General features: G+C 37.9%; 1 protein-coding gene across 1 annotated transcript; it reads right to left on the bottom strand.

Moving 5' to 3' along the window:
• Positions 1–253: 253 nt before the first annotated feature.
• Positions 254–15,118, bottom strand: LOC120633502 (translation elongation factor 2-like). The gene is made up of 15 exons (XM_039903719.1): positions 15,051–15,118; positions 14,483–14,697; positions 13,865–14,058; positions 13,258–13,455; positions 11,452–11,587; positions 10,780–11,002; positions 10,023–10,169; positions 7,911–8,072; positions 7,280–7,444; positions 5,593–5,784; positions 4,256–4,435; positions 3,363–3,652; positions 2,996–3,098; positions 1,814–2,071; positions 254–743 (listed from the first exon to the last, which is right to left on the bottom strand). Exons 1-15 carry the CDS (start codon positions 15,078–15,080, stop codon positions 675–677), a joined length of 2,562 nt encoding a protein of 853 aa, XP_039759653.1. The 5' UTR covers positions 15,081–15,118; the 3' UTR covers positions 254–674.
• Positions 15,119–19,004: the final 3,886 nt, after the last annotated feature.

Raw genomic sequence — 19,004 nt, 5'->3', positions numbered from 1 at the left:
AGCGCGCTAAAAGTGACAACTGCATTCTGATCAGCTGTGACCGCTGATATCAGCTTTATATCATAAGTATCAAGACACACGATAGTATGTCTGCAAAGGTCCAGCCAAGAATAATCGCTACTACTACGTAAATAAGAACGGAAATACTGAAGTATTTCCGTTCTTATTTACGTGTTTTCCAACGTGCAAATAATCTCTTAAATATTATATATGGCAACAAAAATATTAATTTGAAGGGGCGTGGTTTTATAATAAACTGCCACCTGAAGCAAAAGAATCCAAATTTATGTTTATTTACAGGAAAAAATGCAAAATCTACTTAACAAATAAACAATATTCTTTGTTTTAGGGTCTTATGTTTTTGCTTCTTATTATTTGTGTAACTACCCGCTTATTCGAAAAAATTTGTTTTGCGCTGCATTTAGATAATTCTAGTAGATAATGTCGTAGTAAAACTTATATTACAAAAAACCATAATACATTTGCTTGATTACAGCAATTTTATCACAGGTGATAAACAATAATACATCTTGTTAAATATTTAAATATTATATTTGATTTCTCCCGCTAATAAAAAGCGACGCGAAAATAAATGTAAAATCTTCGAACCAAATGCAAATAATGCGTGAGGCAAGCTTTTAGATACGTGTAAATTGCATTAGCTATGCCGCCGTTCACAACTCGTCTAAGTATTCAGTTAAATCTGGGAAAACTTCCTTTAGTCCTTTCCGTTTTCTAACATCCTGTGGAAAAACAAAAAAGCGACGGTTAAATCATTAAAAAATTACATATTTGAAAATGTTATGTATGTTTATAAAAACAATCCTAAATTTAAGACAAAATGTGACTGCAAAAATTTAAACATTAGAATTAAGAATCAACTGACAGTGCAATATACTAGGTTACATAAAATTCATAATTCGTTTAAAAGATACGGAGCATAAAATTCTACAATAAACTACTTCTTGACATCTTGGAGATGTCTCTTAAAAAGTTCAAAGTTTGTATTAAACGTAAGCTTATAGAAAAGTCCTATTATAAATAAATAAATAATTAAATATTCTACGACAACACACACGCCATCTAGCCCCAAAGTAAGCGTAGCTTGTTTTATGGGTACTAAGATAGCTGATGAATATTTTTATGAATATAATACACATTAAAACTTATAATATACAGATAAACACCCAGACACTGAAAAACATTCATGTTCATCACACACACATTTTTCCAGTTGTGGGAATCGAACCCACGGCCTTGGACGCGGAAAGCAGGGTCACTGCCCACTGCGCCACTCTGCAGTCTATATTATACAGCATTTGTGTATATTATTAATTAACTACATATTAGACGGCCGATTGGCGCAGTGGGCAGTTAAGTCATGGTCCTAACGACTGGGCTAGCACCGCTTCAGATCATCACTAATATTATAAATGTCAATGTAAGTTTGTTTGTTACGCTTTCACGCAACTACTTAACCGATCCTCATGAAACTTTGTACACATACTCTCGGAAGTGTTAAATTTTTGTACTATAGAGGTTATAATGTGTTTAATTTTTGCCCAAACTTTGTGTAGATCTCATTAATGTGTTTGGAGATATTTAAACCCCACATTTAAGGCTAAGCTATACTGAATACTTTAAAAACAAAATCAAACGCAGACGAAGTCGCGGGCAACACATATTATATATAATAAGGCCCCTTATTCAGACCAACTTATTATCTACACATTTACAAAATATTATGAACTAAAAGTAGTGATTGAGAATATACAATACATACAATAATAATATGCTAAAGGTAATATTTTACCATAACGACGTTGTAGGGCCAGCACCCAGGCTCAGACGGGTCTCCGGGCAGGTTCTGCCAACGGTCGAACACGCACTGCGCGGATGCCCGGCCTCCGGTGTTGCAGAGCAATTCATCCACAAAGCCGAAGGAGTCGACCACGGGCAGGTACGCACTCACAACGACGATAGGGGTTCCCGCCACCGGGGTCTCCTTGGACACGTATCCACGCCGTCTGGTCATCACGCCGTATATAGCTCCCACGATATCCTCGGGACACTAGACATGATAGACAAACATAACTTATTATATAAATAAATAAATAAATATACTACGACAATACACACATCGCCACCTAGCCCCAAAGTAAGCGTAGCTTGTGTTATGGGTACTAAGAGGACTGATGAATATTTTTATGAATTATATATACATAAATACTCAGAAAATACATATAATTATGATACGTTTCTAATCGTTGTAGCATTAATATTTTGTTTATGTTATAAACGGGTTACGTTTTACGTCGATATGCGTTTTTCGCTTTTTGTTATGATAACGACGTAGCTTTTCGCGGAGTATAGAAAATTAAGCTTACTGTACATTGTATATCATGGAAATCCGCAAAGTAACACCTGCTTCTATCCAATAAAAATCCAAATCCAGTTCATCCAGTAGCATTTGGGTCCTTAATATTAAATGTTAGCTATAAAATTATAACACGACTCCGTTCGACTCCCGATGAGTATACATACACTGTGTACCATACACATATCAAACTCTCTACTAGGTTTAGTAGAGTTTGATATGTGTAATGTGTACACAGTGTATGTATACTCATCGGGCACACGGGACTCTCAGCTCTCCTAGGCGACATTCATTGCCTTGTCGGGCGGCCAAGTCGATATGTGTATAGTAAGTTAGTAAGTAATAGTAAGTAGCTGATTAGATAGTGAGATTTTCTGTAGCATGCCATAGGGTTGTATGTTTCCTGATGTATCGCAATGCATTTCCAATCCCCACTCAATTTTTCTAGTTACTGCTTCCATTTTTTTATAAATATATTTGGGGTTTAATATTAGACCTCTTACAACATTTAGTATCCAATAAGGAATTGCTATTTCATTGCTGGTGTCTTGGAAGGTGCAGCTAAATTTGACCGGAGTCTGAGCAGGAGCTAGAACGGAGTTCGTGCTTTTATAATACCTGAATCTCACAGTGATACAGAGGCTCCAAGAGCCTGGGTCCGGCCGTCAGCAGACATGCGCATAGACATCTTCTAGTTGCCGGAATGATTTGATCACCACCTCTGAGTACACAAACAAAGTTAGGTGTCAAGAAAGTAGGTGGCAAGGATTCATAGACGAGGTTCTTATATAGCTTATACATGGCCTAGTGAAAATGTATTGGTGAAAAATAACTGCATGCCTAGACGCTCTCCTTTTACTCACTAAACAATAGCCTCATACAATGTTAGTGAAAAGGATCACCAGTCTTCTAATACGTATTTTGGTAGCATTTTAAATATATTTCTGATTCTTAAATCTCACTGAACTGCTATTAGCGCACGTACCTGTGGATAGCGTCTGTATGCAGCGTAACATCAAAGATGTTAAACCGCACGCCTCTCAAGTTCTCCTCAGCCATGACACCCTCCTTGGCCGCCCACTGGAAGCCTGCTACCACAGAGTCCTTGATCTCGTTGAGGTACTGCACTCCCTTGGAGCAGTCCACCAGGATGTTGGGGCCGGTGCCCTCGGGACCGAAGCACCAGATCTCACGCGCTTCGGTCACGTCATACTCGTATTTCTCTTCCAAATAACGGGCACGTGTTTCGAGGTCGTCACGTGGATTAACTTTATCCTGTACAAATGATCTATAAGTATCTCAGTTGATATCAGTTGTATTTGAAACATAAATTTTATTAATTTCGAAACTTGTGCAAGGGTTTTTTGCCTTTTTCCCCACTACAATTTATTTTAGAACAAAGAAACTTAAGTTTGTAATTCAAAAAACTATTGGAAACAATCGACAGCAATTCCACTGCCCATTTTGACGTAAAATTTAATTTGGCATACTTGTTGCATAATGTTATATTACAGACTACCGGAATATCTATTTTGTTTGCGGGGCTTTGGCCGTGGCTAGTTACCACCCTACCGTCAAAGACGAATCGTGCCAAGCGATTCAGTGTTCCGGTGCGATTTCGCGTAGAAAAACCTATTAGGGGTATGACTAAAATAAAATAATTTTGAATTTGACTACCATACCCCCTAAAATGTTAAAAAATAAATAAATAAAAATGCCTTAGACTATACAGTCTAAGGCATTTTTATTTATTTATTTTTACACTACCACCAGGTGAGATTGTAGTCAAGGGCTAACTTGTAGTAGAAAAAATAAGAAAAAAAACATAATTTGTTTGTAAGTTGAGATTTTCACTGGATATATAAATTCTATACTTACATCATCTATGTCCGTTACTAGACTGATGGGCATGGGCGTCGCTTTCATGAACAGACAGTTGTGGTTATTGGAGGACTTTGACTGGCACATCTGTTCGGACGTATAGGCTACCGTCTCACGGTATGACACTGCGGGGTCAGATTTCTTAATAGGAACGCACGCGTAGTCCTCTTCTAAATCCTGTAAAAAAATACGAACTTATAAAATTTACTATTTCATCATATCGCCCGATTAGCGGCCCACTACTGGACACGGGTCTCTTACCACAATGAGAAAGAGTTAAGGCCGTAGTCCACCACGCTGGCCCAGTGCGGATTGGTGGACAGGATGGACTCCACATACCTTGCAGAACATTATGTAGAACTAACTCTCAGGCAGGTTTCCTCACGAAGCCTTCACCGTCGAAGCAAGTGATATTTTAAATTATTTAAAACGCACATAACTTAGACAAGTTAGAGGTGGTTTTGGGATTCGAGCTCGGTCCCCCAAATGTGAAGTCGAGCTCCTACCCGCTGCGCTATCACCGCTTCCAAGAAGCCTACGAACTTTTCTATGGTATTTGACAGTATTTTTTGTTTGCCTTAGTCGATTCGTGCGACACCCGCGGGAACCGCTGGTAACCACTGTGTTCTATTCTGGCGTCACGACGCGGCAAGTATTTGACATACAATCAATATTTACTAGCTTTCTAAGAAAAATGCAAAAAATCTAAAAAAAAAAATGTAAAATCTCAAAGGTCCAGCCGTTCTTGAGTTATAATAATAATAACGTTTAATTCAGATAAAAATCCATAGCTACAACAATAACAATTATCTTATCTCTATATATATATATAAAAAAGAAAGTGTGTGGGTAGGTTCCGTATAGACTCCGAAACGGCTGGACCGATTTCAATGAAACTTTCAGGGAATCTCCGGATTTAAATGGCGAGTAATCCTGTAAAGTTTGGTGACGATCGGAGCACTCCTATTTTTTAACTGTCCAACTGTCAAATACAGCTTTCATTTACTATGATGATATTCTATTGTTGGGTGTACATGGGTGTAGATAATGATCTTCACCCGCTCGAGAAGAGAATAGAAGAGTATGAATACGGAGAGAAATAAATGATTTAATATATTATGAGACTTAAATTAAAAATTTAATGATGTAAGATTATTGTTTAAATAAAATGAAGCAAAATCTAGCCCGGCGAAGCGGGCTGGGTACGCTAGTGATTTATAAAATTTATAAAACAAGTTATTAATTGCTTTAAATGCACATCATTCCGAAAAGCTATCAAAAGTAGCTTGTGTTTATTATGAAAGAGTAAGATATTTGTGCCCAATTTTATTTACCTTGAGGCAGATCTCGAGATGTAACTCTCCTGCGCCGGCGACGATGTGTCCTCCAGACTCCTCGTCGATGCACTGCACCGTGGGGTCGGACTTGGCGAGTCGCTTTAGCCCCTCGACCAACTGGGGCAGGTCTTCGGGGTCCTTGGGCTCTACGACAACGCGAACGATAGGCGACACGCTAAACTTCATTCCCTGTTTGAACAAAGGGTACAATAACGTATTTTATTTATAAAACGAAACAATTTATTATATATATATATTTTTTTTTTTTATAAATATACTACGACAATAGACATATCGCCATCTAGCCCCAAAGTAAGCGTAGCTTGTGTTATGGGACTGACTGACTGACTGATTTTTTATGAATAATATACTTATAATTAACATATAAACACCAAGACACTGAATAACATTCATGTTCATCACACGAACATTTTCTGGTTGTGGGAATCGAACCAACAGCCTTGGACTCAGAAAATAGGGTCGATGCCCGCAGCGCCAATCGGCTGTCAATGTGTCAATTCTCAATTATGTGCGTTGCTCGAAATAAATTTTACCCTAATATAAGCACTTTTCAAACGTCAAGTCTGTCTGTTTGTAGTGACTCTACCACCGGTTCGGAAGGCAGATTCTACCGAGAAGAAGCCGGCGAGAAACTCAGCAGTGGCTCTTTTCCAACATCAAAAATTTACATTTTAACATTCATTTTTCTATCTGGTGAGAGATGAAAGCGAAGCCGGATGCTTCCAAGCAACCTTGTCATTAAGAAATTCATCAATTGTATAATAACCTCGCTGTAATAAATGTGTTTTAACACATTCTTTAAACTTATACATTTTATTATTTGCAAAAAGTACTAGTGCTTCCGTTACAGAGCTCGTCCGGGGAAGTACTAATGCCATGCTTATTTCTGCCGCTAAACAGCATGGCTGCAATGTTGTGTTCCGTTCTGAAGCGTGTGGTTGTCGGTGTAGTTACAGGCATTATGGGGTTTAACACCTACGTCTCGTGTTGATGGACACATGACAACGCTGTACAGGATGTGTTCCTTGCATGACCTGGGAAGTGTTTCTCTGTTTATAGGCAATGGTTTTTTATTTACCACCAAGGTGGACCATCCGCTGGGTCCATCAATTATAACTATAAAAAAATAGAATACTACGATCTACAATTACCGCTGTTTAAATTGCATTAAATATTTTTACTTTTTTGCTTTACAAATAGTACTAATATTTTTATATTAGATATATACTAACATTTATATTTTTGAAAATTTTAACCCTAAGAGGGTTAAATGGGGGATGAAAGTTTGTATAAAACCCTTCATTTATCAATTTTCATTGATAAATGAAGGGTTTTATAATGGTTTTTTAATCATGTTAATTCCATGAAACTTCGATTTTAGGTTTTCGACAAAAAATAAAGAAATACGTGTTATACATATTTTCAAAATTCCAACTCCAAAGGCATCAAATAGGGGATGAAAGTTTCTGATTTTTTAAGTAATTTACGTAAATATTTTTCTATTAGCAGCTAAAATTTACCAAATCAAAAATTTATCTTAACGTGAGCGAAGCCGCGGGCAAAAGCTAGTATAAGATAAATGACGAGGTTTAATCTTGTTGCTTCTAGACTATAACTTTGTATGCCTATAACCTGTTATAGCTATTTAGTTGTAAAAGCTTACCTTCATGTTGTGCGCGTTCTTGAAAGTGGTGATGGTGCCGGTCTTGACGAGGAACTGGTCGACGCCGACCAGCCCGCAGATGTTACCGGACGGCACTTCTGCAATAGCCTCTACGTAACGACCCATCATCACGATTGCACCCTCGATGGTCTCCTCGTACAGATCCTAGAGAGCGAGGTTGATGAGATTTATTTTTTACACTGCCCCTACATATTGGATAGAAGCAGGCGTTACTTTGGGGAAATTCATAATATATTATAAAAATTAAGCTTAATTTGCTATACTCCGCTAACAGCAGGAGAATCTGTATGGTATAATTTATAATTTCTTCAATCCGTATACTCCACACCAAACAGATCCTCGGCAATGTACCCTCTACGCACGTTTCGCTCAGCATCCTCAAGAGATGTTGACTTTACAGTGAATAATTGTTAAGCGAAAAAAAGACTTTTTTTTCAGTTAACAATTTTCATCTGTTAAGTGTCAGTCCTCAAAACTAGACGATCCGTCGAATCGCTATTGTAACTTGAGATCTCGCACTGCTCTGTTACGTATAATCAACCTTATACTTATAAACTTGTGGCACCATCTAGTTTTGCAAAGTGGAGACCACTGATCGTTTTTTTCATACCTCTTTCTTGTCGCACTGGTAGTTTGGGCCCAGGACGCGAACCCGTTGTCCAGTGATCACCTTGCCGGAGAACACTCGTCCGAAGGCGTAGAAACGACCCTTATCGGAGGTCGGTACCATCTTGCTCACGTACATCATCAGTGGTGCTTCGGGATCACAGGTCTGTGGAAAAACAATGCGTTATGTGCATCCATCTATTAATTTAGAGAGGCACTGCAGTAGAAGTCACGTAGTTTTCTTGAAAAAAAATCAGCGATTGTTAGAACACCAAATAAATAAATAAATTCTAAAAAAAATAAACAATGGCCATGGTTATTTTTGCCGCCAAGAAGTATTGCGAGTTGAAAGGCGTTTTTCTGATTATATCCCCTTCTATAATCGGCCGATATAATTTTTGTCTCCTGCGTGTGCTAGTCCTGCAAGTGGAATAAGGAGAAGTAGCGGTGGCGTTAAACCCAGTTTTAGATGCTAAAGTTAGTTCTGGACGCACGAACTTCTTTCGCATTGTCTTTTTTTATAGTAAGTAGTGGACAAAGTGGGTAGTCCACCTAATGGTCAGCACCGAACTAAAATCAATAAATAAATAAATATACTACGACAATACACACATTGCCATCTAGCCCCAAAGTAAGCGTAGCTTGTGTTATGGGTACTAAGATGACTGATGAATATTTTTTTTTTGATGAACAATGTACATAAATCCGCCTTATTGTACGGCATCGTGTAATCTAGTTATTTATAATTTTTCCTGTATTTTATGTGATGTACAATAAAATTGTATTTATTCAATCATTCATAAATTCTTATACTTTACATATAAACACCGAGACAATGAAAAACATGCGAGTCGAAACCACGGCCTTGGACTCAGAAATAAGGATCACGGCAAACTGCGCCAATCAGCCATCCAAAAAATAATAAAGGCGACAATGGAAGAGATCGCTATGTAGCAATAAGGCCAGCAAATTGTATACTTATTTTTGGTGAACAATATAAGTGTACTAATCAATTCAAAAAGCTAAACATGAATCCGTATTATTCAAAGAAATTATTCTTTCATCGTCATAATAATCTAATATCTCAGAGACGTCCACTGCTGGACACAGTACTTTTGTACGGAGTCGGGTCAAGCAGCTCTCAGTCATTCGCTCGATGTCATCCGTCCGACTTCACCAACGCTGCGTTCACCGGCACGAGGTCGCTATTCCAGCACCTCGGAAACCCAATGTCCATCAGTTTTCCGAGCTATGTGCTTCATCCATTGCCAATTTAGCTTCGCGACTCTTTAAGCTATGTGGGTAACTCTGACTCTTCTACGGATCTCCTCATTCCTGATTGGATCACGTAGAGATACTCCAAGCATGGTTATCTCCGTCGCCCGCTGAGTGACCCTGAGCCTTCTTATAGAAATCCAGAGCGACCACGTTTCATATCCTTTGACCATGTTCCTTAATATACTAATATTATAAATGCGAAAGTATGTTTGTTTGTCTTTTCTTTACTTCGTAACTAAGCGACTTGATTTTTGGCATAGAGCTAGATGAAAGGACGGAGGGTAGCATAGGTTTCTTATCCCAGAAAAAAAAAAACGGGATACTAAATATAATACACACGGACGAAGAATGCAGGCAACGACTATTTTTTTAAATATCAATACAAATATCCCTATTAATATTATAAATGTCAATGTAAGTTTGTTTGTTACGCTTTCACGCAAAAACTACTCAACCGATCCGCATTAAACTATGTACACATATTCTTGGAAGTGTTAGAAGTAATATAGGATACTTTATATCCCGACATTAAGCTCGGTTACTTTGGGAGAGGGGGTGAGCATTTGACGATTTTACACCATAACTCCGACAAATTATAACCGATTTAAATAATTATTTTTGTATTATAGAGGTTATAATATGTGTTTAATTTTGCCCAAACTGTGGTTGGAGATAGAGGACAGAACTCCTCAGCGGACAGCAGCAAATCCCTCATTTAATCGGCTTAGCGATACAGTTTTTTTTAGATCTAAAACTAAATTTAATGCCACATCAAACAACAAAATCTAATGCAGACGAAGTCGCGGGCAAATGCTAGTAGGATGATATAGTTCTTTACCTTGATTCCAATAGCGGCTTCGTCGTCGTGGGGTCCTTCGTACAGCATCTCCATACGGTACTTCTGCGCCACCACGGGGGACGGCAGGTGGATGGCAATCATCTGCAGCAGAGCCTCGCCGGCGGGCAACCAGGATCGCATCACTACCTGCAAACCATTACTGTTTATTGTCAACGCTGCAAGGTTTATTAATAGGTAATGTCAAATTGGCGAACGTATGAAGTAACCCTTATACAACCTGCAGTTTAATAAAAGTACTTATCATGCTTAATTTTTAAATTTAAACCTATCATTTATTGAGGTACATTGAGTTTTAAATTCTTATCAATTTATGTTGATAAGATGCATGCCTGAGAGTTCTCCATAATTTGGATCAATCTGCAAGTGTGATGGCCTGAATCCTTTCCATTGCGGGAGGAGACCTGTGCCCTGAGGTGGGCCGGTTACGGTTTGAAATAATGATGAATGTTGCATCATTCCTATCGCAAAACTCAACGCTAGAATACAAATAGAATAACCCAGCTTTTCTTGCCATGGTCTTAAGGATTAAGGTGCTATTAATTTTATACAAGAACTAAATAAGTATTTAAGTTCAGTCAGAAAAGAACACCACCTATAAAATGTATAACACGAATTCGAAAAATTTACACCTTTAATAAAATGATTTGGAGTTGCCCTACGTAAAGTTCTACACCCTACATTTTCACATGAACTTTAAATTCCTAGGTTATCTGTGGTGATCTGGAGAAAAACTCACTTTAAGCAATTCCTTTCCATCCTTGTCCGCATCCTCGGGCTTGATGGGGACGCCAATCTTCGTCAGCAGGGTGCTGATTTCCTCCTTGCGGAAGTTCATGATCGCATCGAACACCTTGTAGATGGGGTCCAACACGTACATGCAGAACGAGCGCTTGTTTCCATCGTCCTTCTGCTTCGCCCACTCCTTGGTCGTGTCATTGTAGAAGTTGTCACCCCAGAGTCTATTCAAAAGATAGCATGATGACGTTAACAAAGAATCGCTAAAATATTGAATTTATCCAATGAAGTAATATGATTGATGTTTTATAAAAAACATATTTATATTACGGAAGCGGTGATAACGCGATGGGTAGGAGCTCTACTTCACTTTCGGGGGCCGAGTTCGAATGCCAGCACGCTCACTTTCGGGGGCCGTAAGTATATAATGTACGTATGTAAATAAGTTAATAATGTATTTAAGTCAATAATGTACGTTAGTAAATAAATAAGTATATAATGTAATATGTAAATTAATAATGTATGTAACTAAATAATGTCATCGATGTGACATGATGTGGAATAAGGTTTAGTGTATAGCCGCAAACCACTCGTAATGACGCAGCACTGTAAACGCCCTCGCCCTATTCGGGACATAGGTCTTTAAACACAACTTTTGTTATAATAATTATACCTGTTCATGAGCTTGACAAGATCAATCTTGAACTTGTCGGCGTACATCTCGGCGAACTGCTTGAGGGTGAACGCCCACCCGTGGAGCGCGGAGCCGAAGCCTACGGAACCCTTGCTGGGGTCCACGCGTACCTCACCTGAGTGACAACGAGGTGTTAATAACAATAGTTTTTAATAATGATAGATAGCCAAGTAACTTGCTTAAGAAGCCAGTAGTTTTTATTTGTGACTCGTTCGGGGAAGTACTGCTACCAGTGACGTGCAATTCATATATGCACGAATGCACTGCCTACCCAAAATTTTCATACAGCTCATAGGTATAGAAGGAGATTTTTTTTAATTTTATGCGATCTCCCTGCTTTACGCCTACCCTGGTTAAAATACTGACTGCCACCATGCACATTTCTGCCGATAAACAGCACTGATTAAATGCTGTTTTCCGGTCTGGAGGGTTGCCGGTGTAATTGCAGACACAACTATGACTCAGGTTGATGGACACAGGGCAACACGTGAAATGTCCACTGTAGGTTAAGCCGACAATTTGAAATCCGAATAATATGTAAATCATAGGCGAGTATTAACCAAAATATCGTGTTATCGTAACAATATCATTGTGAGCTTTCGGCAATAACAAACGTGTAAAAACGTGGCTATATGATAACAGGTATCAACTATTAACTTATTGATCTTTTTATTCCAAGAAGGTAGGTATAGGTTTATCATTTGAAATAGATAAATGGTGATAATAAAATATGAATAAGAATTAAAACCGGACGTTGGCAGAACTAGAGTTTCTTTACGATAAAAAGTTAACAACTTCATCATGAGTCTCCTCTCAAAATGAGAAGGGTAGGGTAACCGTTGTCTACCACGCTGGCCAAGTGCTCTACACGCCTTTGAAAATATTATAGAAAACTCGCAGGCATACAGGTTCCTTCCCAATGTTTTCCTTCAACGCTAAAGAAATTGATGTAAGTGCATAAAACGCACTTAACTCCGAAAAGTTCGAATTGTTTGCCGGAAACCGCCAGACTGCCACCACTCATCCATAACGATTTGTCATAAAAACAGGCCGACACTATAATTGTGTGAAATTGAGGACGGAATCCATGACCTTGAAATGCCTAAATCCACAAATCAGCCGCTTCACCCAAGTCTAAACAATGACATCACCTTGCTCATCCGCAAAGTAAATACGACAAAAAACAGTATTCAAGACCAATAATTACACCATGTTACTTATTTGGCAACATTGCATAATGTTTTTGTATCATCTTTCAATGAGTTACGATATACGTATTTAAAAGCGATTTTTTTAAAGGAAGTCATGTAGTTGGGTTGTTTTACATCCATAAATTTTATACATGGATATAATATATTTTATATAGCATTTCTAGGTCGTCATACACCCAAACAGATAGAAGCAGGTATTTTTATTGCTTTATATATTTTATGTGGCACAAAAAGAAATCTCTGGTTTTTTTTGTAGAATTTTGGAGAAATTATTTTGAACAAAAAACTCTGACAATCGTAAAAATGACATTTAATGAAAACAAGTGTAGCGGCCATCGTTAGATGATAATATCTGTAATATGCTGGACGGAAAAAAAGTCTACCATGGACATATAATGATTTTCCGTTATGTGACCATTACTACCAGTAACTCCTACTGCAACTATCAACTTCATCCGAAAAACTGCAAGAAACTACAGTAAACAACAATCTCAGTTTTGAGATGTTTAAAAGGGAGTTAAATGTGATCTAAATGGCATTCTTCTATGTTATTATATTTTCTAGAACAACTCACCCATGGGGCAGCTATCATCAGCATATGTGGCAATGAGTGCATTGAAGTTCTCCACAATACGGTGGAAGGTTTGGTACAACTCTTCAGACTCCACTTGGAATTCAAGTAACAAACTGTCCAACTTGTTCAGGAACAGGATGGGTTTAACACGCTCAGCTATGGCCTTACGCAACACTATCTCAGTTTGCAGACATACACCTGTATACAAGAGAAACAGAATAATAATTATATGATTCTTTATTAACACAGGTACAGCCTTATTTCTTTGTTGAAGTGGTAGTAGGTGATCTGTATTCGGGGATCATTGGTATGCCTGATAAACCATATCCAAAATACTAGGTAATAAAAATAATATGTTCTGGAAATTATGCTGCACTCATAATGTCTCAGAGGTCTACTAATGCTAAGGCAGACTTTTTAAAGAGTGGAGAATGCCAATCCATAAGTGCAGTGTAGGACTACCTGTAGCCTGTAGGACAGATGCCACAAGAAGGTGGATAACAAAGGTGGTAGACCATGTGTGGTGGTGCGCTCTTGGAAAGCTCTAAGTCTCAAGACTATGTTAATCACACTCTTTTTGATTATGTTGATGATAGAATAAACATACCCAAAACACAATCCACCACCACAAGAGCTCCATCAGTGACCCTCAGAGCTGCTGTCACCTCAGAGGTAAAGTCAACATGCCCAGGTGAATCAATCAGGTTGATCAAGAATCTGTCTTCACTTTCCTCACGCTGGTCTGAGTTTGTGATGAGCACTAAATCTTTTTCTTCCAGTTCAAACTTCATAGAAATGGCACTGAAATTAAATTGTTAGTTAGTATTTTTATTTTCAGTCATGAATACACCTCATCTTGGTTTGGAGTAGATCAGATGGCCGTTCTGAAAATCTTCATTGGCGCTCAGTTTTTATATGGTATGAACAATCATCACTTAGAAATATTTATTTTCTATTACAGGTTAGCATATATTTACAATACAATATAAAGATTACGTAAACCAAACATTTAAGAGTCACACTGGTCACCATTACTTTGTGTTGGGGTACTAAGAATTTTAAACAGAAAACACCAATATTGCGCAATTTTTGGACAACGGAAACAAGGACCTTGTTATGTAAAGTTGAACATGGTTACTGCTAGACTTAGGCAGTTATAAAAAGTAAGTTAGTTAAGTTATTAAAAAAAAAATACTTTACGTGTGGCGATTTGGCCAATACTCACGTGGATTTAATGGTCATACATCTTTCCTGTTCGTCTTTACGGGTGTCGGTGTACCGAGTCTCGCCGGCTCTCGCGTTGGCGATGATACCGGCTTTAGAGACAAGCGAGTCCGTCAGGGTGGATTTTCCCTGGTCAACGTGACCGATCACGGACACGTTGCGGATGTTCCGCTTCTTGTCCATCATCCCACGAATCTCGTCTACAGTAAAATTCGCCTACGGTAGTGAAATAACCGAATAACATCTTCATGTTACAAAATTTGCGTATTCGGTTATCCTTGAAGGCACACGTACGTTGCATTTTCACAATGTTGATAAATAAAGCACGTGTTTACCGGCGAACACAAATCGTTTATATATTACAAGTACCTCTATAATTACAAGTTACAACAGAATTTGCAAAGCACAGAAATTACAAATAACTCAAATATTATTTGACAATTTATTGAAATGTCAAACTGTGTCAAGTCAAAAAAGGGTTCTGACTTCTGATTTTTATTTGATCTTTAAGACGAATATCTTGTATTTCAACATATAATTATGCCCTGGGGGCCTGGGCCTATAGGTACCTTCCTAGTGTTGCAAACTCTCAAAACCATGTACCGCTGCAGAAAAATCAGACTATGGCATTGGTTCGATTTTTCTGCACTAAAAGTGCAGATGTATATAGGAAAACCCTTTAAAAAGTAGTGTTTAAGATGTTAATACTGTTTCTAACATAATTTCCTTCACTTGTGATGATTTATTACTTTTAACTTTTTTTTTACCATAATTTAAAGAAAATAAATTTAAGCTCTCGTATTGAAATAATGAAAGTTTTATTATAATTCAAAGAAGTACCTACGATCACTAGCCCTTTTAGTTTATTTAAAATTTTGTGTTCTAAAAAGTATTAAGCGTTGAGAAGTCTTACTTAGAAACTATAAAAAAAGTTATTTAATGGTTAAATCATCTTTCCATGGTATACTTACATTTCTTACATTTTTTTCGAAAATTCTCATTAGTAAATAACTTCGTGGTGAAATAAATCTGCACGCTTTTGTTTAACATGGAAATTTTTTTTTACAACTAACGCGCCAAAAGAAGTTAATCTTGAAAAAAAACATTTAAAGCAAGTTTACTCACCATCTTCGATGGTACCTATATGTTGTTCTTTAAACTACACCACCGAACGCTAGCAATGGTGTAGGCGTTGTAAATAAATACTTATCTCTAATCTGTGCTTTACACTACACTTGATACTATCATAGAGATGCTCACTATGATAGTAACAAATTAAAATGATATCTGAATAAAAATATTCTGCCCCATATGTGTACGATTTTGCATACTTTCAAATGTTTTTTTAATTTTGACAGGTAATCATTATGAAAATTTCACTGCACTTAGCAATAGATGGTGCTGTTGTATAATTTTCAGTACTCAACGACCATTAAATAAATCGAGTTTATAATATCAAGATGAGCGTCACTAGTCCTTAGGTTAGATTGTTTAATATTTTATGTCTGAGTTATAAAACATTACCTATAAGTATGGCCTATAAGCTCTAACTAGGTATAAAATGGTAAGCAATCAGCAGGCAAGGGAAACAAATTATCATACAAATAAAAAATAACCAGTATATATTTTCATGTTATTTATTTACTTTACGTTTATGTAGTTACAAGTTAATGATTATTAGTGCAAAATAATAAAATAAAAGCTGCATTTTACTGACACTGTGGATTAAAAATTTATTACAGCCATCTTGTGGCCAGTAGTTCCAAATGTATTTAAGCTATTGCCCACAAGATGGCGCTCACTGGTTTGCAAAATTAAAATTGTTTTAGAGCTTTTGCTGATATAGAAAACAATCATAAATAGCAATAGGAATATTTCAATAGCACTAAAACTAAGCTTTTTTAATTATTTTAATATTCAATATAATTTGATAATTTTATCAAGCCGAGAATTTAGTTAGGTTTTTTGTATTTAGGTATTATATATACCTAATGTACCTAGGTACGTCTCCGCGAAACTTATGTTTGGTTCCTGCGCTTTAATTTAATTTTAAATTGTCATGATTATAATAAAAGCTTACCTACTTACATTTAAAATTAACCAGCGTAATTGGCAATGTCATTGGCAAACCTAGGTACCTAATCAACCATCTTAGATTAAGCTTTGAAAGTTTGTTTTTTTGTTTAACAGTCAATGTATGTTCAGAAAAAAAAAATCGTACATATATCTGAGTAGGTATTTCAATTACTAAAAAAGGTACCTACTCATTTCAATGTAATCGTAACATGATTTACAAAATAGTGCGTCCGATCGCCAAGACTTGGCGAGGCCACGCCGCCGCGCCGAACGATTCCGAGAAGAGTATCTAGGTAGGTACTTCATCAAAAGGAGAATGAATAAGATGTTGTTGACAGTCGACTTCTGCAAACTTGACCTAAAAGCCTTAAGAACGGTTAGTGATTTGGACTTCAACACGTGGGACTCGTGACTTGTTGCTTTTTTTTTTTAATGTGTATAGACGAGCGCTTGACTGCAATCACACCTGATGATAAGCGATGATGCAACCTAAGGTGGAGCGCGCTTGCCTCGAAGATGCCTCATTCTTGATTTGAAGGTACTCATATTGTAGGAACTGGGGAAAATGGAAGCTGGAAGAAAGTTTGGAGATTTTTTCAAAAAAGAAGAGAAAGGAGCTCACTTTAATATATTAGTAAGACCTCTTTAATTTAAATCTGTGTATTCGACGTCGACATGGAGTGGTGATAGCCCAGTGGGTAGGATTCGAATCCCTGCACGCCTATAACCTATAACTTTTCTCAGTTATGTGCGTTTGAAGCAATTGAAATTTCACTTGCGTCAGCGGTAAAGAATAAACATTGTGAGAATGATATTGGGATCCTAAGTAGGTACACCAGTAAACACAGCATTGGTAGACTCCCGGAGGTAGACCGATGATTCGCTGGACCAAAGTCACACGACCGTTGTATTTGGAACTTCTTACAAGAGACCTCTCCAGCAGTGGACGTCCGTTGGGTGACGTGATAATACCGATTCTACTTATTAAATCGAAAAACATCTGATGGACGACGAGGTAGGGATGAGGTATCTAGTCGATTTTGATGTCTGCTTCAAAGTATCTTATGGAAAAGAGGAAAGCGATCTTAGGTTTTGTTGTTGTTGTGCACACGTACAATGTACAAAATGTACATTTTTTTTTAATTCAAATTCAAATTCAAATCTTTATTTGCCTGATTGCAGGTTAAGTGAAGCGCGTGTGGGTCATCTCCAAGCGGCCAATAGGCCGGTCGGGGGTACGGGCCTCGAGGCAACGCCTCCTTACCCGGGTCATATTCGCAGGGCAGCTATGCTGCCCTGGTAATTGTTGTTTTAGCCCCTGTCTAGGGGCTAGGGCCCGCCATCATTGGCTTTGGGCCTGTTGGTTTGTCTTGTCCGTGAAATGTCGGCGTCACTGTCAGCGTAGTCGTCGTCGGCGCGCGCGGGGATGTTATTAATTCCGATGGGCCTTGAGTCATCGATGTCACCATTTGTGCCTCCGCGTTGTCGCGCTGGCGGGGGTGATTGGAGGAGTAGTGGACGCCCTGTTATAGGTCTGTCCAGCGCTGGGGCTATTCCGTGGAGGTGTTCGCACGGCCCGTAGTCTGCGTGAGCGAACATGCGGCGTGCGATTGTGCGGACGAAAACCTCCACGGTAGGCGTCCTGGTGTCTTCACAAGCAAAATTAGTTCAGTTAAAGTCCGTTGGGGAAATACATTTTGTAAAATGAAACCGAGTTAAAAGGAAAACTTGATAATCGTTATTCGATGGTACTAACGACCGAAAATCGGTAGGATCAATGCCTAATTGCCTACAAATCAAAATTATAAAATCAATGCGGACGTTATTTATGTATTATTAATATAATCACTATATTTTTAATTCCTATCAGCTACAGAAATTCAAAGAGTATAAACGCGGTGGATTGAAGGGCTGAGTTTCTGTGACCACTTTCCCATTACCATCCAACCTGTATATCGTAAGTTTGTGTCGAGATTTCATGAACATTTATCGTGTTCCCAAACTCATTGTAAAAACAGAACTTAAAAGCATTTTCATTATTTAGAGGTTATTATGAATGAATGAATTAATGAATAAATGAATGAATATACTTTTATTTCACACCACAAAAAGTACATTGGTGCGGCCTCATCGCTTCATAGTGATTTCTTCCAGGCAACCAGGCGCTGTTCTGTAGTGTTTCGGCCATCGAATCTGCATACTGAATCCTCATTTAGCCATTATTGTATGCAGTGCATTGTGTCCAAAACAGTGAAAACACGCATCTCACTTAACAGCCTCGGAATGTTGCTAGCTCACAAACTCTTTCTTATTTTATGAGGAACGTTTAGAACATTAGAGGTAAAATAATTACTGTCAACTGCATTGTAGGATAGCAGATAGGTTGTTAAGTCATCTGCTGTGGAAACTCGTGCCGAGGACGCAATCCCTTTTAAAGTCTGAGCAGG

Source organism: Pararge aegeria, chromosome 21 (genome assembly GCF_905163445.1).
Source record: "Pararge aegeria chromosome 21, ilParAegt1.1, whole genome shotgun sequence".
NCBI lineage: Eukaryota > Metazoa > Arthropoda > Insecta > Lepidoptera > Nymphalidae > Pararge > Pararge aegeria.
This window is presented reverse-complemented; position numbering and strand designations above follow the sequence as displayed.